The 22,771-nt window shown below is 44.0% G+C and overlaps 1 protein-coding gene across 6 annotated transcripts in view; it reads left to right on the top strand.

Moving 5' to 3' along the window:
* LOC139264534 (tyrosine-protein phosphatase non-receptor type 3-like) overlaps nt 1–22,771 on the top strand; it is a 418,869-nt gene that overhangs the window by 257,205 nt on the left and 138,893 nt on the right. For all 6 annotated transcript variants that reach the window (XM_070881143.1, XM_070881141.1, XM_070881142.1 and 3 more), the window contains 4 exons: nt 866–889; nt 1,716–1,956; nt 10,250–10,333; nt 12,772–12,828. In XM_070881143.1, the coding sequence (XP_070737244.1) occupies nt 866–889; nt 1,716–1,956; nt 10,250–10,333; nt 12,772–12,828 (406 nt within the window). The remainder of the gene's footprint in view (nt 1–865; nt 890–1,715; nt 1,957–10,249; nt 10,334–12,771; nt 12,829–22,771) is intronic.

The raw sequence follows: 22,771 nt of genomic DNA, 5'->3' as shown, positions 1-22,771 counted from the left end.
ACACAGAGGATTGTGGGGTTCTGGAACTCACTGCATGAAAGGGTGGTAGAGGAAGAAACCCTCAGCACATTTAAAAAGTACTTGGATGTGCACCTGAAGTGCCATAACCTGCAGGATTATGGACATAGAGCTGGAAAGTGGGATTAGGCTGGATAGCTCTTGTTGGATGTCATGGACACAATAGGCCGAAATGGCCTCCTTCCGTGCTGTAAACTATGATTCTATGATTCTTCTGTGCTCTGAAATATCTATCCAATATGAAGGACATTGTATAAATGGATCTTGGATCTCTTAGTTTCATTGAGCAAATCACTGTGGGCAGTGAAATTATTTTGGAATAAATGTTAATGTTGCACTAGATTTTATTTGTTGCAATAATAGAACTTCCTCTAAGAGGGCTGCAAAACTGTTAACTAATCTCAGATTAGCTCATTGTAATTTACAAGTCTCGTGTGCCCTTTTTTAACATATTCTATCATTTAGCAGAAGTATAGCTTTTACACATATGCTGCAACTAATTTTGTTAAATACCTTTCATATACTAGGTCTTATTTCTGCCAAAATTGAGAGGGAAATTTAACGAACGATTAAACTAGAACAATGCTATTAATTCATTGTAAGTCGTAATGGAAAAAGCAACACAGATGTAAATGCAATATTAAAACAGAATTTAATTTGTAAAATTGGATTAACATCTCATGCTTCATGCTTCTGACCAGAATCTGTTGTGATTATGAAAATTGTAGAATGTGTCTGCTTTCACAAATATGATGTAGATAAATTTGTATGTGCACAAAGTAAAAGTGAATATATATGTGCCTATCAAAGTCTTGAGTTGAGTGATTTGCAAGTTATTCTTTTACAGGTCAGAGGAACAACAATCACCAAAGTAAGTTTGTTATTCTTCCACCCACCAAAAAAATTGTGTTTTTGTAAATTACTATAAATTATAATAGGCCAGCTATAATGGAAAAATAACAGCATGTTAATGATTTGCTTTACAACAGGCCTCCCCGTTATTTTTAAGAAATTGTTGAATTTGCACATTAATTGCCCACTAAACTCGCCGCAGAATGTTAGGGCTGGAACTTAACAAGTTAAGTACCTATTTAGCGATGTGATAATTGTTAATGCAATGCAAATCATCCTTTCTGGCCCAGACAGGGAACAATTTAAATTGTTCAAATTTATTCCTGCATGTAGTAAATTCTTCTTAGAGATTTTAAAAATGTCAATTTTTTTTTCTTAACTTTTCTTTCTGCCTCTTTTCTCTCAATTTTATCTTTCTTTCCCTCTCTTTATTTCTCTTTCTGTGTCTGATTTGACTCTACTTCACCCTCCTCCTCAGTCGTTCCTCTATTCCTTTCTCAATTCTTAAATCTCATTGATTAAGGCGATACATTGTTGGTCTCGCCATTCATTAAGGTCCCAAATGGCCCTCGCCACGCCATTATCAGTTTACACTTCCAGCGAGTTATGGCGCAAACATTTTTCAAGCTGAAGTGTGCAGCAAAACGTCAAAATAATGATTTATGCCGCGAGATACCCCGATTCAGCAAGTTCTGGGCCAATGTGATGTATCGTGTGTAAAAATCACATATTTGAGCAAAATGCTTCCTAATTGTGGACTTTAAGCTTATTTCCTTATGATTGCCTTTAACTTAAATGTGACATCTCAATCCCATGGCTCTTAATTTAATTTAACTTGTTTGCAGGACAGTTTCAGGGGGCGAAATGCAAAAACAGTTCCCTCATTCCATCAAAAGTCAACGGCAATCACGAACACATTCAGTGAATGGCGTAGACACTAATGTACCAAGTGATGATCACCTATCTGTGTCTGTTTCTCACCCATTGGATGGTGTTGACTTGCAGTTTCTCAACACCTACGAATTTATGGCACCAAGAACAAACGAGGGTGAAATGGCCCCCTGCCAATACTACTGTGATGACCAGGTTTGCAAAATTAAATATAGCTTTCATTTTAAAAGCAAGATGTAATCTATCATTATATCAGTTTACATAGCAATTAAAGTTGGTGGGAAAAAAAGCAGGCAGCAATATGAATTGTTCATTCTTCATTCCAGTCTCCTCTACATCTATCGGTCTGTTTATTTATAATTAAAAATGTTGCTTTTGTCACTGTCATGGATAGGCATGGGGAAGTGATGTGTTTGCATTTCTGTGCAGGGTACTGATTGGTCTAAATTCCCAAGTGGTCAATTAAAAATTCTGAATGACCAATCAGAAAACCTGCAAATAAAAGAAAGCAGAAACGAACTAATTAAATCATTTTTTAAAAATTCAAGTTGTTTTGTCTGGCATTTTTCACAGTAACATTTCGAATGTATAAAATAAGGTTTTAAACAAAGTAAAAACATTAAAAAGTACATATTTCAGAATAACATACTTGCCTATCAAATTGTCTTTTTGTGCCTTGTATTACCTTTAATGATGTTTTTACTTGAAGATCTCAGTCGCTCAAAAATCTAGGCTTGCAATTGGTATTTATCCTGAACCTATCAATCTGGGCTTGCAATCCCTGGATGTTGCTGTCTGAGCATGTAAATAATTTTCCCAATGTGCATTAGGAAAATTAACTCTGTACAACCTGACGCCTGTTTTCTCTCATATTATACCATGATTTTTAAGTTTCTTTTAATTCACTTTATTTGAAGAGAATTAGTTTTAATAGCTTTATTCAGGGTAAATTTCAGTTTACCATGTCCTCATTGTTTTACTCCCAAGAGTGCCAGAATTTTCTGTTTGTATGGTATAAAAGTTGCTTGAAATTAATTTAATTCCAGATATCCAAAGGCAAAGAGTGAAGGGGTGGACGGCCTATTATGGGGAAAAATTAAAATTATTTGGGAAGTGTTATGTCCGATAAACAGTTAGTTGGCATGGCATTGTAATGGCTGCTTTTATATCTCTCTGGATATAACATTCAGCATAAGAGAAGACCTTGGAATGTAATTGCTGCAGTATGCTTGCTCCCATCAGAGGGCCCTCTATTGTTCAATTACACAATATGTAAATACAATACATATCAGAAGGGATTGCACAAATTATATAAAAGCAGCTACTAAGAAACTGAACTAGCTAACACTTAAAAAAAAATGTTATTCTTACTACTGCGTGTGCCATCAGACTGTGTGACTCTGACTGGCAAGGTGCAGCACACTTCAAATTGAAAATTCCTTTGAGTGCCACCAACCGATGTGACTGGTACTACAGGCAGTAAATGGGTTTGCCCATAGGGAAAAGGTTCCTGTGAACGTTTTTGATGAAGCACACACTCCACTTACCACATTTGATGTATAATGGATAGATATGATTAAATTATATCTTCTAAATGCAATGCTCAGACTCATTACAAATAATTATGTAGAGAGTACTAATTCCACCAAAAATGCAAAATCTAAATTATTTTTTGCAGCAGATTATTGAATTATTTAATATGTTGCTTCTTAAAGTTAACCTACTTGGTTTACATACAGTATAATAATTATGAAGTAGTAATTATAGCTAATATGCAAAATCTAAATACCCTATGTTATGTGGACAGACACTCAAAGTCTGTTCTCTGAAATGCAAATGCTTATCTTGATGCGGAAATCCTGCATGCAAATATGGCAATGTTAGGAACCAATACTTTACTGTCCAAGCCAATCCGCCTGTAGGCATATAGGATATTACAGCAGTTGTCTGTAATACAACTGCTGTAATCATTCAACTGGATTCTTCACCTTTACCCTCATGAACAATACTGCTCATCTTTAACAAATGGGATACCCAGAAATACATTTCATTTGACCCTTCAGAACACAAATCTGCTGAGGTTAGGAACAGGATTAGGCCATTAAGCCCCTCAAGCCCTTCGGTTAACAAAAATCTATCAATCTCGGATTTAAAATTAACAATTGACCCAGCATCAATTGCCATTTGCTGAAGAAAGTTCCAAACTTCTACCACCCTCTTGTGTGTAGAAGTGTTTCCTAATTTCACTCCTGAAAGGTCTGGCTCTAATTTTTAGACTATGTCCCCTAGTCCAAGACTCCCCAACCAGCGGAAACAGTTTCTCTCTCTCTCCCCTATCTGTTCCCCTTAATATCTTGAAAACTTCGATCAAATCATCCCCTAACCTTCTAAATTCTAGGGAATACAACCCTAATTTGTGTAATTTCTCCTCATAATTTAACCCTTGGAGCCCATGTATTATTCTGGTAAACCTATGCTGCACTCCCTCCAAGGCCAATATATCCTTCCTAAGATGTGGTGTCCAGAACTGCTCACGATACTCCAGGTGTGGCCTAGCCAGGATTCTGTTAAGCTGCAGCATAACTTCTAGCCCCTTGTATTCTAGTCCTCTAGATATAAAGACCAGCATTCCATTAGCCTTTTTGATTATTTTCTGTACCATTCCTGACATTGTAATGATCTATGTACCTGTACCTACCCCCCCACTCCCAAGTCTTTTTGGACCGTCACTGTTTTCAGCTTTTCACCATTTAGAAAGTATCCTGTTCCATCCTTTTTAGGTCCAAAGTGGATAACCTCACATTTGTCTACATTGAAATCAGTTTGTCACAATTTTGCCCATTCACTTAATCTATCAATATCCCATTGTAATTTTATGCTTTCTTCTACACTGCGTACAATACCGCCTATCTTTGTGTCATCTGCAAATTTAGATCTGTGGCTTTCTATGCCATCATCTAAGTTGTTAATAAATACTGTTCAGCTTGGATCAAAACAAACAAGCTATAATGCTCAACAGTCTTGATGTTCTCACCATTTCTCCGAACAACTCGGTATTACCAACAAGATATTGGCAAAATAACAACAACTATGGAAGCTCCTTGTACACTAAACAAGACTTAATTTAATTCACTTTAATTAATGTTGAGTCTGTTAAACAGTTACGATGTTTGTAACATTAGTTTTAAGGTTTGATGTGAGACTGAGTAACATTGAATATTAGAACAGCAGTGCACAGAACAGTGGGATGTAAGTTCAGTTCACACACCAAATTCTCAATCTCGGTTATGAACCTTAACATTAAAAGGAAGAAGAATCAGAGGGCGGTTGTTGCCCTCACCATTGCTGGAACCTCTTAATGACTGTCTGTTCTGAGTGAGGTTAGCGGAGGATGCTGAATAGGTCCCCCATCTGCCCTCTTGAATATCTGGTGTGTTGTGGAAGGCCCCAGAGAAAAGAAAGGAAACAAAAGGAGTTTACTATTTTAAAAAAGTAATTTAAAAAAATCATGACTGGATGACAGGTAACCAGTTCAATATTTAAGCAGATAAATTTTATCTGTTCAGCTCTCCCAGGTGTTTCAGTTTTAATTTGTTCATTGCTATCATAGGTATTGTTGTGTATCTGTAAAGCATGCACTCCCATGTTCCGCCACCAGTGAGCTCATTCCCTGAAGTCCCAAGGGATCCCAGTACCCCTTGGGAGCACTGTATATAAGCCGGCCCCTAGGGCCTGTTCCTCACTCTGGAGTGTCTTATTAAAGCCTCAGGTCACTGTTACTTTAACCTCCCTGTGTGCAGCCTCATCTGTGTTAGGAACACAATAACTGACGACGAGAATACGATTTCAACGCAAAGATGCAGCAAACTATGGGCATCCTGGAGAAGTTCTCGGAGGGTGAGGACTGGGAAGCCTATGTCGAACGGCTAGACCAGTACTTTGTAGCCAATGAGCTGGACGGAGAAGGAAGCGCTGCAAAAAGGAGAGCGGTCCTCCTCACAGTCTGCGGCGCACCAACCTACAGCCTCATGAAGAATCTTCTGGCTCCGGTGAAACTCACATATAAGTCGTATGAGGAGCTGTGTACACTGGTTCGGGAGCATCTTAACCCGAGGGAGAGCGTGCTGATGGCGAAGTATCGGTTCTACACGTGCCAGCGATCTGAAGGTCAGGAAGTGGCAAGCTATGTCGCCGAGCTAAGGCGACTTGCAGGACAATGTGAGTTTGATGGCTACCTGGAGCAAATGCTCAGAGACTTTTTTGTACTGGGCATTGGCCACGAGACCATCCTACGAAAACTTTTGACTGTAGAGACACCGACCCTCAGTAAGGCCATTGCGATAGCACAGGCGTTTATGTCCACCAGTGATAACACCAAACAAATCTCTCAGCACACAAGTGCTAGCAATGTTCATAAATTAACTGGAACTGTGTTTGCGAGCAGAAATGTACAGGGTAGAACCCACAAGTCTGCAACTGCCAGCAGGCCTCAGGTGACCTAGATGACTCAGAGTCCCCAACAAAGGATGAATGGAAGGCAATTCACACCTTGTTGGCGTTGTGGAGGCTTATTCTTGCCGCTTCAAAGGGTATGTTTGCAAGAGCTGTGGAACAATGGGGCACCTCCAACGAGCTTGCAAATAAGCTGCATGCTCTGCAAAACCTGCTAACCTCCACGTGGCAGAGGAAGATCAGTCCATGCTGGATCAAAGCAATTTCGAGCCTCAGAGAGAGGAGGCAGATGCTGAAGTACACGGGGGTGCACACATTTTCGACGAAATGTCCACCTATAATGCTAAACTTAAAATTGAATGGCTTACCCGTAGCCATGGAACTGGACACTGGCGCTAGCCAATCCATCATGAGTAAAAAGATGTTTGAGAGACTGTGGTGCAACAAGTCATTCAGACCAGCCCTGAGCCCCATCCACACACAACTGAGAATGTACACCAAAGAGCTTATCACTGCCCTGGGCAGCGCCATGGTCAAGGTCACCTCCGAGGGCATGGTGCACAAACTGCCACTCTGGATTGTCCCAGGCGATGGCCCCACACTTCTTGGAAGGAGCTGGCTGGGCAAAATCCGCTGGAACTGGGATGACATCCAAGCGCTATCACATGTCGATGAGGCCTCATGTACCCAGGTTCTTAACAAATTTCCTTCCCTTTTTGAGCCAGGCATTGAAAACTTTTCCGGAGCGAAGGTGCGGATCCACTTGGTCCCAGAGGCACGACCCATTCACCACAAGGCGCGAGCGGTACCTCACATGATGAGGGAGAGAGTGGAAATCGAGCTGGACAGGCTGCAATGCGAGGGCATCATCTCCCCAGTGGAATTCAGCGAGTGGGCCAGCCCGATTGTTCCAGTACTCAAAAGTGATGGCACGGTCAGGATTTGCGGCGATTATAAAGTAACTATTAATTATTTCTCGCTACAGGACCAATACCCGCTACCTAAGGCAGATGACCTATTTGCGACGCTGGCAAGAGGCAAGACGTTCACCAAGCTCGACCTGACATGATGTAGGAGCTGGAGGAGTCTTTGAAGGGCCTCACCTGCATCAACACGCACAAGGAACTGTTCATCTACAACAGATGCCCGTTTGGAATTCGGTTGGCTGCAGCGATCTTCCAGCGAAACGTGAAGAGCCTACTCAAGTCAGTACCATACACGGTGGTCTTTCAGGACGACATATTGGTCACGGATTGGGACACTGCTGAGCAGCTACAAAACCTGGCGGAGGTCCTCCAGCGACTGGATCGTGTAGGGCTACGGCTGAAGAGGTCGAAATGCATCTTCATGGCAACAGAAGTAGAGTTTTTGGGGAGAAAGATCGCGGCGGACGGCATTCGGCCCACTGACGCCAAGACAAAGGCTATCAGGAACGCGCCCAGGCCACAGTACGTCACAGAGCTGCGGTCATTCCTGGGACTCCTCAACTATTTTGGTATCTTCCTACAGGGGTTAAGCACCCTTTTAGAGCCCTACATGTGTTATTGCGTAAATGTGAGAACTAGGTATGGGGAAAAAAAAAACAAGTAATGGCTTTTGAGAAAGCCAGAAACATTTTATGCTCCAACAAGCTGCTTGTATTGTATAACCCGTGTAAAAGCCTTGTGCGAGCATGTGACGCGTCGTCGTACGGAGTTGGGTGTGTATTACAACAAGCTAACGTTGCGGGGAAGTTGCAACCTGTTCCCTATGCTTCCAGGAGCTTGTCCAAGGCCGAGAGGGCCTACAGCATGATTGAGAAAGAGGCATTAGCGTGTGTGTTCGGGGTAAAGAAAATGCATCAGTACCTGTTTGGCCTCAAATTTGAGCTGGAAACCGATCACAAGCTCCTCACATCCCTGTTCGCTGAAAAACAAGGGGATAAATACTCATGCCTCAGCCCGCATACAAAGGTGGGCACTCACGCTATCAGCGTATAACTATACCATCCGCCACAAGCCAGGCACCGAGAACTGTGCGGATGCTCTCAGTCGGCTACCATTGCCCACCAGGGGGGTGGAAATGGCGCAGCCTGAAAACTTGTTGATGGTGGCGCACCCCACAGACTTGTTGATGGTCATGGAAGCGTTTGAAAATGATAAATCACTTGTCACGGTCCGCCAGATTAGGACTTGGACCAGCCAAGATCCTCTGCTGTCCCTCGTAAAAAAATCTGTGTACTGCATGGGAGCTGGACCAGCATCCCCATTGAAATGCAAGAGCCAATCAAGCCGTTCCAGCGGCGAAAGGACGAGCTGTCCGTTCAGGCAGACTGCCTGTTGTGGGGTAACCGCGTAGTGCTACCCAAAAAGGGCAGGGAGACGTTCATCTCGGATCTCCACAGCACACACCCGGGTATAATAATGATGAAAGCGATAGCCAGATCCCACGTGTGGTGGCCCAGTATCGACTCTGACTTAGAGTCCTGTGTACGGCAATGCAGAGTATGTGCTCAGTTGAGCAACGCGCCCAGAGAGGCACCACTAAGTTTGTGGTCCTGGCCCTCCAGACCATGGTCGAGGATCCATGTCGACTATGCGGGCCCGTTTCTCAGTAAAGTGTTCCTGGTGGTGGTGGATGCTTTTTCAAAATGGATTGAATGTGAAATAATGTCGGGAAGCACCGCCACCATTGAAAGCCTGAGGGCCATGTTTGCCACCCACGGCCTGCCTGACATACTGGTCAGTGACAACGGGCCATGTTTCATCAGTGCCGAATTTAAAGAATTCATGACCCGCAATGGGATCAAACATGTCACCAGCCTCCAATGGGCAGGCAGAGCGGGCAGTACAAACAATCAAACAGAGCCTTAAACAAGTCACTGAAGGCTCACTCCAAACCTGCCTGTCCTGAGTACTGCTCAGCTACCGCACGAGACTCCACTCGTTCACAGGGGTGCCCCCGGCTGAGCTACTCATGAAAAGGACACTTAAAGCCAGATTCTCGCTGGTTCACCCCAACCTGCATGATCAGGTAGAGAGCAGGCTGCAGCAACAAAATGTAAACAATGGTCGCGCCACTGTGTCACAGGAAATTGATCTGAATGACCCTGTTTATGTGCTAAACTATGGACATGGTCTCAAGTGGATCGCGGGCACGGTGATAGCTAAAGAAGGGAATAGGGTGCTTGTAGTCAAACTAGACAATGGACAAATTTGCAGAAAGCACCTGGACCAAACGAGGCTGCGGTTCACAGACTGCCCTGAACTACCCACAGCAGACATCACCTTTTTCGAGCCCACAACACATTCCCAAAGGATCAACGACACCACGCCGAACCAGGAAATCGAACCCATCACGCCCAACAGCCCAGCAAGGCCAGGCTCACCTAGCAGCCCTGCAGGGCCAATAAGACGCCAGCCCAGCAAGGGCACAGCCAACACACCAGAACAGACATTTGTACCGAGGCGGTCCACCAGGGAAAGAAAGGCTCCCGACCGCCTCACCTTGTAAATAGTTTTCACTTTGATTTTGGGGGCGGAGTGATGTTGTGTATCTGTAAAGCATGCACTCCCATGTTCCACCACCAGGGAGCTCATCCTCTGAAGTCCCAAGGGATCTCGGCATCCCTTGGGAGCACTGTATATAAGCCGGCCCCTAAGGCCTGTTCCTCACTCTGGAGTGTCTTATTAAAGACTGAGGTCACTGTTACTTTAACCTCCCTGTGTGCAGCCTCATCTGTGTTAGGAACACAATAGGTATGGTATAGGTTAATATACTGTGAATGATGTATCACTGAGGTATAAATGATTTATGTAGGTGTTTCATATAAATGTTCAGGTTAGGATTAAACATGATGAACAGAACTGCAACTGTGCAGCCCACTTTGCATATATTGAAATGAGCGCACACAATTGAGTCTTGACATTCCGTTCCACCTATAAAACTGTAAGGCATGATCTGGGTAATTATGTAGTGTGCAAATTGAGAGACTGTATTTGTATCTCTTTGAATTCTGCATAAAGCATAGTAAAGTTGACTTGTTCTTACTTCCCAGAGTGATGTGGTAAACAGTGATAATGGCTTGCTTTTGGTTCGAATGATACCTGATGAAGAAGGAAAGTTTGGCTTCAATTTAAAGGTAAATGGCATAAATCAAACCTTACTTACCATAGATTTCTGTACTACGAACAGTAAAATACAGAAACAAAGCATGTAATGCAAAAATAACATTCCAGGATACAGAATGAAATGGCTAAGTCACACATCAGGGTTAAAACTGATGAGTTCTTAATTATCACTATCCAATTATAAGAACCAAACTAGCCCTCTGTAGAATTCTGAGTTTTGTCATTCTATATTTTTAAGGTTGATGAACCTTGTTTTCCTGCTTTACTTGTTTTGTAAGTCAAGAGACCAGCTGTAACCTGGTCCTGAACCTTTGCCAGCATTGCTCTGTATCTGACTGTTAGGGAGTGAATTAAAGTGACTCACAGAATCATTGGGCTCAATTTTCCCCAAAACATTTTTTTGGCGTACTTGAAGAGTTACGTCCGATTATTTGGGGGGGGACCTAAGAACACCAAAAAAAAAATTCTAAGTTTCCCCGTTGGATTTCTTCACTTTGGTATGGCATAAACCGACCTTTAGTTTTGGGGGTGGAGCCTTGATCTGCACCAAAAACATCGGCCTGCCATGGTACCCAGGGACACAATGCGAGCTGAGGCTGCAAAGTGAAGCATACAGCCAGCTCCCAACACATTAAAAGAATTGAAAAACACATAGCAGCAACTTATCAACCCCTGCCGAGGGGCTGGTTGCTCGGTCACACTCTCTCTCGTGCTCTCTCTCTCTCGCGTGCGCCCTCTCTCCCTCTCTCCCCCTCTTTTTTTTGTGTGTGTGAACTGCAGACCGAGAATGGGACCGGACCGGCAAGCCCTTTGGGCGGGGTTGAGGTAAGTTGCTGCGATGTGTTTTTCAATTCTGTGTGTCGGGCATCTGCTGCGCCAATTTCCTTAACTCTCTGGAAGGTTTTTCTGCAGAGGCCATATACACTGACCTAAGCACAACTTGGAGTAACTCTCCGCTGGCCAAACTTCCCTAAATGGCCAGAATTGGCGTAGGTGGCTGGTTACGCCCCCTTTGGCTGAAAAAAAAACTGAACGAAAAAAATCGTAACTAACTGAGTTACGCTGGTGCAAATTGATTGGGAGACAGTGGTTTTTCAAATTGGACCAAAAAGAGCAGCCTGCTCAAAAATACGGCGCAAATCACTGGGAAAAATTGAGTCCATAGATTCTATACATATCCTTTGCTCAGTGTAATTCACTCATTGTAGGACTTATTGTGGCCCTAGATGAACCAGCATCCTGCTGCATTGTGGCACGCTGCATTGGAGCTCAAGTGCTTGTACCGTTGTAACTATTTATTGTGAAAATGAATAAAAAAATAAACAACTTTAATATTATTTTGTTTATTTTTGTTTTAATATTTTTGTTGAATCAGTAAGTTCTGATGGAACTGGCATTGACAGATTATTGCAGAGTCCACCAAATGTGAAGGAGATGAATAAATTCCAGTAAACGGGCATTAACCCTTAATTTCAATTATGCGTTACTTAATTCAACTAAGTCATTCATGTGATTGGATTGAGCTACTCCATACAACCACTTCTCTATTGATGCCAGCAGTGCTCTATTAAACAAAAATATTTTAAAGAACAAGAAAAACCATTGAAAGTGTTATCATTAAAAATTCTTTGTAACTAAAGGAAATCTATAAACCATCAAATTTCCCTTGTATAAACGAAACAAAAATTGAATTTTTGAAATCTTACTTTATATATAATGGGGCCAAAATTGCCCCCCTCCATAAGCTCCACTACCGCCTCTAAGAAGTGGGAATGGAGCAGAGGCCAAACCAACCGGGGACAGACGGATGGGCCTTCCGGACCCAAATTGTGCCTGGGCCGGAAGCAGCGGGAACGGGTTACCACAGCACCCGTTTTCCCGCCGTGTTGGGCACACGCCGACCCCTTACCGGTGGCGACCCCCGCGCGGAATTGTCCCACAGGAGCAGCGCCACCGCTGGTTGGTGCCACTGACAGCTTTCCCCAGCTGGGGGCTGTCTGTGTCAAGGGCGGCGTGCCCGCCCTTAAAAGAGAGGTCGCGCTACCAGCGACTCCATTTTTTAAAAAATTGTCGGCCGACTGCCAGGTCGGGCTGACAATTATGCCCACTGGCCCGGCCGAAACCTTCCCTGGTGATCCAGTGGACCTAACTGAAAACTCTGCAGAATTCGCAGTGGTCCTCCCCTTTAACGTGTCAGCTGATGACTGATTGGGGCGGCCAACTCGTTGCAAGGGCACTTCCGCCCCGCAGCCACTCGGAACACCGCCCCAATCGAAGAAAAAAACAGAGGTGAATTTCTCCGGTATCTCCGCCCCATGGATTGGGACGGAGAAAAACTTTTTAAAATGGAAGGTGCGCCGAATTTGGGGCGGGGCTCAATTTTGGCCCCAATGTTCTTAAAGCTGCTCACTTCTCTCCCCACCATGTTTCCCACTCCTTTTACTTGCAGGGTGGAGTTGATCAGAAAATGCCCCTCATTGTGTCAAGAGTAAGCCCAGGATCACCTGTGAGTAAAATCTTTTTCAGTAACTTCAGTAGATCTGTTCTTACTCTCCACATATGTATCAATGGATTTTTACATATCTGCTCACAACTTTTGTTTGCTGTGAAAGGGCTAATGCAAACTTCTCAACCTCCTGCACAATTTCTTCCCACTCTATTGAGCAAAGGAAAAGGGTGTGATGGCATCGAGTGCACAAGGAAGGGGCCACTGGGGAACTAGTCGAAAGCCCCAGTAAATTTCTCAGTTGCTGAATCATTACAACTGCTGTTCTCACTCCTGCAACTCCCAGACCATCTTTACACCTCCCACATGTTCCCTTTCACACTCAGTTTTGAGACGTCTCTTGCTACAAAATTTTAAATGCTTCTGAACAAGCTACTGCTGCTCATTGGTCAGAAATCTCATCTTGAAATTGTTGGATTTCCTTCTCCTGTACATCTATTTCTAACTGTTTCTGCTTATTTTCTTTTTCATTTAATTCATTCATGAAACATTTAATTCTGTGAAACAGCTTCGGCCACAATAAACACTCCCATGTATTCAAGCAGTTTTAGTCCTGTCCTTCTGGAAGACACCTTTCAACCACTTACACATTTTCTTTAAACCTTTATTTGTGTCGGATGGGGCTCTGACTACAGTAGACAATCCTTGTATGACGGAAGACTTAGTTTGGTCCACCTCGAAGAAGTTTTGCTCTTCTCACCAACGGTATTTGCCTCTTTTACCTTCTTTATCTTCATTGCTTTCTATTTCTCCTTATGTTTGATTAGGTACCTACTGAAACTCGCTTTCACAGCCACATCTCCTTCCTCAGCAAATGTCTCCGGCTCCAACTTAATCCACGTGGATTCCAACTGAAATTCCACCCTTCATGTTTTGGATCCACCCATTATTACAGAAATCTACATGATATTCAGCAATCTCGCCACTTCCTGAGATCCATGCTCAATGCCACGTGCCGCCAAAGCACCAACTCTCTCTCTTTCAGAGTTGTCCTGGTCTGCAGTTCCATTTCATCCTTTGACTCATCCGGCGCTGTAACAAAAAAACATTTTTTCTTCCTTCAGATGTCAAGAACTGCAAGTTTCAATAAATACCAAAGCCCCTCCAGAGTCGTCTTGCTGTTCACTTTCCTCTGACCCCATCCATCCTTCCAATCTGCTCCTTTGCTGTGTTTTCACTATCCCCTCTGTTCAGGACCAGTGAGAGTAAGGTCAATCAGTTCTCAGCAAAGGCCCAGCTTCATCCCCTTATGCTCCCACCTCAATGAGTTTGGAGCTTGGTATGATGCTCAGCTCTTGCCTCTTACCCTCTCTACATCTTTTCATTGGGAACTGCCGGTGTGACATTAATTTCTTTGCTCCCCCTCACTCACTCTAACCTACCGCCCTCTGAACTTGCAGCACTCTGTTCTCTCGGATCCAAACCTGACATTGTCATTAAACCTGCTGTCAAGGGTGACGCTGTTGTTATTTGGCAGACAGACCTTTGCCTTCCAGAGGCTGGATGCCAACTCTCTTGACACCTCCTCCTATCTCCCCTGAATCACGCCCCACCACCAAATATCAATCCATCGTTTCATAGATTTTCAAAAAGCATTCGATAAGTTGCCACACAAGAGGGTATTACACAAAATTAGGGCTCATGGGATTTGGGGTAATATGAATTGAGAATTGGTTATCGGACAGAAAACAGAGAGTAGGTATAAATGGGTCATTTTGGAAGTTACAGGCTGTAACTAGTGGTGTACCGCAAGGATCAGTGCTTGGGCCTCAGCTATTTACAATCTATATCAATGAATTAGATGAAGGGACCGAGTGTAATGTCGCCAAGTTTGCTGACAAGATAATAGGAAAAATAGAAAAGCAGAATATTTTTTAAATGGAGAGAGATTGGGAAATGTTGGTATTCAGAGGGACCTGGGTATCCTTGTATACGAATCACAAAAGGTTAACATGCAGCTACAGCAAGCAATTAGGAAAGCAAATGGTATGTTAGCCTTTATTACAAAAGAATTGGAGTATAAGAGTAAAGAAGTATTACTACAATTACTTCCGTCCTGCAATTATATCGACCAATATTCACTGTAAGCCCACTGACTCCCACAGTTACCTTGATTATAATTCCTCCCACTACGCTTCCTGTTAAGGACTCTCTTCCATTCTCCCAGTTTCTCCATCTCTTTCACATCTGTTCTGACAATGCCACTTTTGACACAAGTGCTTTTGATATGTCTTACTTTTTCCTCAACCGAGGATTCCCCTCCACCGTTGTTTACTGGCTCTCGACCTTGTCCGTCCCATTCCGGCACTTCTGCTCTCACCCTTTTCTCTTCCTCTCAGAACCATGATAGGGTTCCCCTTGTCTTCACCTTCCACCCTACCAGCCACCACATTTAATGGAATATCCTCTGCCATTTCTGCCACCTCCAGCCAATGCTACCACCAAATACATCTTCCCCTCCTCCCCTCCCCTTTCAACTTTTCGAAGGAATCGTTCCCTTCACAACACCCTGTGGTCCACTCTTCCAACACCCCCACACCCCTCCCCTTCTCATGGCACCTTCCGATGTAAGCGCAGGAGATGCAACACCTGCCCTTTGACCTCCTCCCTTCGCATCGTCCAGGGCTCCAAACACTCCTTCCAGATGAAACAGCGATTTACTTGTACTTCTTTCAATTAAATTTCAACTGTATTCACTGCTTATAATGCGGTCTCCTCTACATTGGGGAGACCAAATGCAGATTGGGTGACCGCTTTGCAGAACACCTCCATTCAGTCTGCAAGTGTGACCCCAAGCTTCTGGTTGCCTGTTACTTTAATTCTCCGCCTCACTCCTTCTCGGATCCCTCTGTCTTCGGCCTCCTACACTATTTAATGAAGCACGAGGAACAGCACCTCATCTTTCGATTAGGCACTTTACAGCCTTTCAGATTCAATATGGAGTTCAACAATTTCAGATCATAACCACCGCTCCCATTTTTTCGGACTGCAGGTACTGGTAATGATTCTTCTGTTGCAACTTTCAGCTCCTCTTGACCCATCTTTTGTTTTTTTTACTTGTCCCATTACCAACCCCTTTTGCCTTGCACTATCATCCCTTTTGTCGTTTAAAATATTCCTGCCTTCCACCCTATCACACTCCTTCCCTTTTCCCAGCCACTGTACTTGCTTAAAACCTGTCACATCTGCAATATTTCCAGTTTTGACGAAAGGTCACAGACCTGAACCATTAATTCTGTTCCTTTTTCCACAGATGCTACCTGACTTGCTGAGTATTTCCAGCATATTCTGTTTAGAGTTTGGTCTTACTCTTTTACTAAAAAAAAAATTCCATCTCTAGTATCTCCACTAATTCGCTTAAGGGGTTTACTTTACTCTCAAGATCTCCAACCTTTAGGGGTCCAGCACCATGCCATACAATATCTTCTTCTTAGGCAGTTCCCCGGAGTCGAGGATGACTTCCACACTAATATGAATTCTAAGGTGACTAATGAGTCCTATGCGGGATCTACAGACTGTCACAGGTGGTGGTTGAAGGGATAGGTGGGTGGGGTGCTTGGTTTGTCGTACGCTCCTTCCACTGTTTGTACTTGGCTGATGAAGAAACTCAGTGTTTGCCGCCTTCTCGAATGCTTCTCCTCTACTTTGAGTGGTCTTGGGCCAGGGATTCCCAAGAGTTGGTGGAGATGTTACATAGAAAATAGGTGCAGGAGTAGGCCATTCGGCCCTTCTAGCCTGCACCGCCATTCAATGAGTTCATGGCTGAACATGCAACTTCAGTACCCATTCCTGCTTTCTCGCCATACCCCTTGATCCACCTAGTAGTAAGGACTTCATCTAACTCCTTTTTGAATATATTTAGTATAGAAACATAGAAAATAGGTGCAGGAGTAGGCCATTTTTACGTTTTTTCAAGGAGGCTTTGAGGGCACCCTTGAAGCATTTTCTCTGCCCTCCTGGGACTCGTTTGCCGTGACGGAATCAGAGTAGAGTGCTTGTACAAAATACTGCACTACATACTCCTCTAATTTATGTATTGCTAAAATATCCAAGCTGAACAGCTATTGCTTCTGCTACCGTATGGGTCTTATCAAATTAGAGCTAGTTCAAACAACGACTATTCTTAGTTATTGATGTGGTTCACCAAAATATTGGATAATTCCTTCATTAATCTTTTAACAGATTTGAAAAGCTAGAGACAGTAATATGTCTGATAATTCACTACCTTTATTATTGACAAAACATTAATTGTAAATACCTATACAGAGGAACATACATCAGCCTTGTGTTTAACATTAGTTTGTAGGATTTATTGAGGAACTGTGAAAATGGCTTCTCCAAGCCTGTTCATGCCACTAGCTCTTGAAGATAGCAAAAAGTTTTCCTAAGTAAAAACACATTGAATCTCTCATACCATTTTCTTTATGGTCGGCTTCCTGCTAGATGCAACACTATCTCATCATTTATTACCACCCAGTTGTTTGAACAGATTGCCAAAGATTTCCTGAGCGATAGCTTTAATGTACAAAATCCTTTGATGTAGGCTCTATAGCAACATACTGCCTTTTATATTGCAGCCATCGCTTTCTCTTACACTACCCCTTGCTGTGATGAAAAGCCTGTGTTTTTATCTCAACAGCCTATGAGCTCAATTTTCCCCAATTATCTGCGCCGTTTTTTTTTGAGGTAAATAAAAATCTCCCAAGTTTTGCCAAAGTTTCTATGCCAGGGTAATTCACTTGAGTCCGAATTTTTTAGGCTACGATTCTTTTGCGTCATAACTTGATGTCTGCGCCAATATTTGAGATTTAAGCAAGTTTGGCCAACTTACATTTTTCCTAGGACGGCGTATGTGACCACTTCCAAAAAACCTTCTGGGCACTTAAGAAAAATCAGCGCAGAATGACGCATTGTTTTTAGCCAAAGTTTTGGAGGGAGTGAAGAAAGCAGAGAATGTGCATCATAAATGTAAATTTGTTGAAAGTTAAAAGGGAGAAATTGGAAGTCTAATGCAATTCTTGAATTTTTGATTTTTTTTTCAAAGTACAGGTACCACCCCACCACTGAACGTCTCCTCACCGGGCTCGAGAGTCGGAGCATCGGCCGGCAGAATTGCTCCCTCGCCTGGACACGGGCTTGGGGCTCGGCTTCAAAAGAAGCCTGGGGAGGAGGGGTGGGGTGGAAGCTGAAGTGAACTGCCAGTTGTATAATTGATGAGAACCCTTGAGCTATAAATTATCAATTTCTAAAAGCTCAATACTGTCCACCTCGGTAGTTTCAAAAGAAGTCCGGTGGGTGGTGGTGAAAGCCGAGCCCGTGTCTGGGTGAGGGAGCGATTTTGCCAGCCGACGCTCTGACCCTCGAGCCCGGTGAGGAGACATTTGGTGGTGGGGTGGTACTTTCAAAAAAATTCAAGAATTGCATTAGACTTTGTTGTCCCAAGTGTCTTCATTGCATGCCTATCTTCCTGTCGTAAGCAAGCCTATTGCGCATGCACAGACCAGGGTGTGGTCCATACTAAGGCATCCACCTTGGGGAGAGAGAGAGGAAAGAAGAGGGTGCGTGCTTTGTCCTGTTGTTTTGAGGTTGTTGCAAAGCTACAATTTAATTATGGGGGCAATATTGACAATGCCATACCTCGTGCAAGCCTTCAGCATTACCTGAGGAACCTCACAGCATGTAGGATGATTGGCAGGAGGCCTCACCCACATCGGGTATATCGAGACAGGCATTCATACCTACACCCGAGTGAGGCAGACTGTGAGAAGGCTGCATTTCCGCAAAGAAGTTGTAACCGAGATCTGTGAGTTAATAAAAGCAGACCTGCATCCCAGAAGCGTTCGGAGGACTGCTTTAGCAGTTGAAGTAAAGGTTCCAGCTGCACTTTAATTTTATGCATCTGGATCATTCCAGGCCACGACTGGGGATGTGTGCGCCATTTCTCAACATGCAACTCATATCTGCATTCGGCAGGTGACTGCTCCACTATATGCCCGGAGGAATGACTACATAAAGTTTCCCATGACCGTCCAGGCAATGCATGATAGGGCTGTGGGCTTCTCCAGGATTGCTGACTTCCTCAAGGTACAGGGCTGCATTGATTGTACCCACATCGCCTTGCAAGCACTTTTTGGAGGATTCCGAGATGTACAGGAACAGAAAAGGCTCCCGCTCCGTGAATGTGCAGCTTGTCTGTGATGACATGCATCTGTGATGAGATGAGACACCCTGGGAGCACCCCCTACGCGAGAGCGCTATATCTACCATATTTCAGCAGCAGCCAGAAGGGCAGAGCTGGCTGCTGGGGGACAAAGGGTACGGCCTCGCCACCTGGCTCATGACGCCTCTACGCGTAACCCAGACGGAAGCTTAGCGAGAATACAACATTGTGACGTGTAGCATAATAGAGAGGACCATTGGCATCTTGAAGCAGCGTTTCCGATGCCTGGACCATTCCTTAGGCTACTTGCAATACTCCCCTGAGATTGTCAGTCAGTTCACTGTTGTCTGCTGCATGCTGCACAACTTAGCCATCATGAGGCAATAGCAGCTGGTAATAGAAGACCCACCTGAGGTGAGAGTGGCTGATGACGAGGAGGATGAGGAAGCCATGCAACTACCTGAACCCGGAGCACGACGGCAGTGGAGGACGGGCCGTCGTGCCCCTTTAACGATTGCGTGAGCATTGCGCTAGCAGCTCATCCGTGAACTCTTTGCTGCCTGAAGGCTCAGCGGCAACTATTCCAAATGGACCATGTTTACTGTTTGGGCCTATTCCGTAATGTTGTGTTAATAATGGAACAAATAATGTAACTGATTCAGTTATAATTTAAAATATATTTTATTTAAAATTCTTAACTTTAATAAAAATATTCTTGTATCAAACTTTAATCGATTCAGTTAAGATCACTTACAAACTTTTAAACTTGTAAATTTACATCACTTACAAAAACTTTTAATTTGAGAACAGTAACAACAACAACAGCTCCTCCACCTTATTCTAAGACCGCCCGCTGCACTTGGTCTTGGTGACTCCACCCCTGCCCGCTGGTGGTGGCACAGTGTTTCTCGGGTTGATACCAAGCTTATTCTTTTGAGAATCTCAGGTAATATGCACTTCTTGTTGGAGGGCGTGGGCAGGCAGTAATATGGAAAGCCCAGCTTGGGCCTCTTCAGAGGTTGGTCTGGGGATTGGAGTGGGAGTGGCAGTTGATTCCATCAATGGCTGCGGGGTCTGGGCGTGTTCCCTTACTGCAGCAGCTAACTCCTACATTCCATCCCTAATGTGCCCGGACAGTGTTCCCATTTGTTGCGAGCATGTTGTTACTTCTCCCGACAGTCCCGATACTTCATCACCCATCCCACCGATGGTGTCCAGAAGTGATCGCGTAAGGTCAATGCTCTCCCCATGCATTGCCATCATCTGAACCACATCTGTTACATCCTACATCTCAGGAGAGCTCTCCATCCCCTCCACCCTGGGTGGGGCCCTGGGTGTGCCTCACTGCACCCCACTGGGACCCGCAGCCTCGGACGGTGGGGCCCTGGGTGTGGCTCGCTGCACCCCACTGGGACCGCAGCCTCGGATTGTGTGAAACCATGAAATGTCCCACCATTCAGGAGAAGGGCTGGCGCCTCAATAGTTGGCACCAGCACCTCCTCTCCCTGCCCTTCACCTCCATGATCTTGGTCTAGAAGGTCGGATTGGAAGATGTTCTCTTTAGACTCGTCAGTGTCTGAATCATCATCTGTATCGGCTTCAGCCTCGTCAGGGTTGGCCTCAAGTTCTGAAAAATATAACCGCACAAATGGTTAGCAGCAGAGGAGGGGGCAGGGTGGCATGAGTAGGCTCACATAGCGCAGGCAGTAGGCTAATTTGAAGGACCACGATGAATGGTAGCACATTGCATCAACTGAAGCGTAACTGACGGAGGCATCCCCATGAACCGAAGCATGGCTAGCCTGCGCAGTGCTTAACATTTAGGAAAAGCAGACTGTGGAATTTGCAGGACTTACCCTCTGCCTCGAGTGTGGGCCCAGCTTATGCAGTGGTGGTTGCTTTTCTCCAGGCAGGACCCTCTCTTCCACGGCTGTCAGTGGGTGCATATTTGCCATGCCTCCTCCTGTTAGAGTTCTCTCTTTCTTGTGTGCCACCTTCCTCTGCCAAGATGAAAACCTAACTTTTTAGAGAGGGTGTCTTTCTGCTTGGTGGGACATACAGATGGTCACATTTATAATTGCAATTCCAGTGAATAAATTAAGTATTACTTACACGAACTGCTTGGCCAAGGTCCTGCCACTTTTTGCATTGGCCTCCGGATTTCGGGGTGGTCACCATTGCACAGTAATCTTGTGAAAGTTGGCTCCAGCGTTTCTTCATTTCTTTTGGTGAAACTTTTATTTGACCTCTGCTGGTGTCCAGCTCATGCCATTGGGCCTCCACTTCGTCCTGTGAGAAATTCTTAGTTCTTGAGCTGCGTTGCATATTGCAGCTCCCGATTTTTTTTTCCCACTCAGAATAAAAGTTCTCACAACTGGTTCTTTAAAAATGGCTGAATGCAGACCAGGTGGTGTACTGGGCAGGCGTGCCCTTACCAGTCACGCATACGCAGAAGGAGGGGCTTCCTTTTTTTGGTGCAGACATTAGGCTCCAACTCCCGAAGCTAAAGGACAGGTTGCGCGGCGACAATTTGAAAAATTAGAATGGGAAAACTTTAAAGATTTTTTGTGGGGGTTGTTAGGCCCCAAAAAAAGGGTGTAACTGTTCAAATATGCCAAAAAACTGTATTGGAGAAAATTGAGCCCTATGTATTTTAAAACAAACAACTCTAAGCTCAATATTATCCACCTTGCTTATTTATTTAATAAACTATGCGTGCCCTTCTTTACAGTACAGCATCTTTGGTCTTTAAATTCATCCTTCCCCAGTGTTAGCATTATTGAGGGGAAAAGGCAGGGTTTTTGTGAACACATTACCATTCTGTCTTTATTAGAAAAATAAAGGTAATATAAAAACATATTGATATTCTTACACATTAATGTCAGCTTGATAGAATCAGAAGTGGAACCATTGCTGATGGTGAACATTGAAATCACTGAGAACTACTAAATAAAAAGATGTACATTTCTCGAAGAGTTATTAAGATTAAGAGAATGATGAGGGCAGCAGTTTAATTAAATAGGTTGCAGGACAGATAATTTTAGGCACAGGAAATCAAAATCAAGTGCTTCAATAGAGCAGAAAACACATTCACTACCTTTAGATAAGTTGGAGTATAATGTGTAAGTGAAGTTGGAATAATTTTTATTTATATAGCGCCTTTAATGTGGTAAAACATCCCAAGGCGCTTCACAGCAGTGTTAATGACAACACAGATAAATTTGACACCGAGCCACAAAAAAATAAATTAAGGCAGATGACCAAAAGCTTGGTTAAAGGAGTAGGTTAAAAGGAACGTCTTAAAGGAGGAAAGACAGATAGAGAGGCAGAGAGGTTTAGGGAGGGAGTTCAAGAGCTTAGAGCCCAAACAGCTAAAGGTCACCGATGGTTGAGCAGTTATAATGAGGAATGTTCAAGAGAGCAGAATTTGAGGAGTGCAGACATCTTGTGGGGTTGGGAGCCAATGCAGGTCAGAAAGCACAGGGGTGATCGGGTGATCGTGACTTGGTGAGAGTTAGGACACGAGCTGCTGAGTTTTGGATTACCTCAAGTTTACGTAGTGTAGAATCTGGGAGACCAACCAGGAGTGAGTTGGAGTAGTCAAATCTAGAGGTAACAAAGGCATGAATGAGGGTTTCAGCAGCAGCAGAGCTGAGGCAGGGATGCAGGCGGGCAATGTTACTAAGGTGGAAAAAGGAGGTTTTAGTTATGTCACGGATATGTGGCCGGAAACTCATTTCAGGATCAAATATGACACCGAGATTGCGAACTGTCTTGTTCACC

The sequence above is a fragment of the Pristiophorus japonicus genome, chromosome 5 (assembly GCF_044704955.1).
Source record: "Pristiophorus japonicus isolate sPriJap1 chromosome 5, sPriJap1.hap1, whole genome shotgun sequence".
NCBI classification, from domain to species: Eukaryota; Metazoa; Chordata; class Chondrichthyes; family Pristiophoridae; genus Pristiophorus; species Pristiophorus japonicus.
This window is presented reverse-complemented; position numbering and strand designations above follow the sequence as displayed.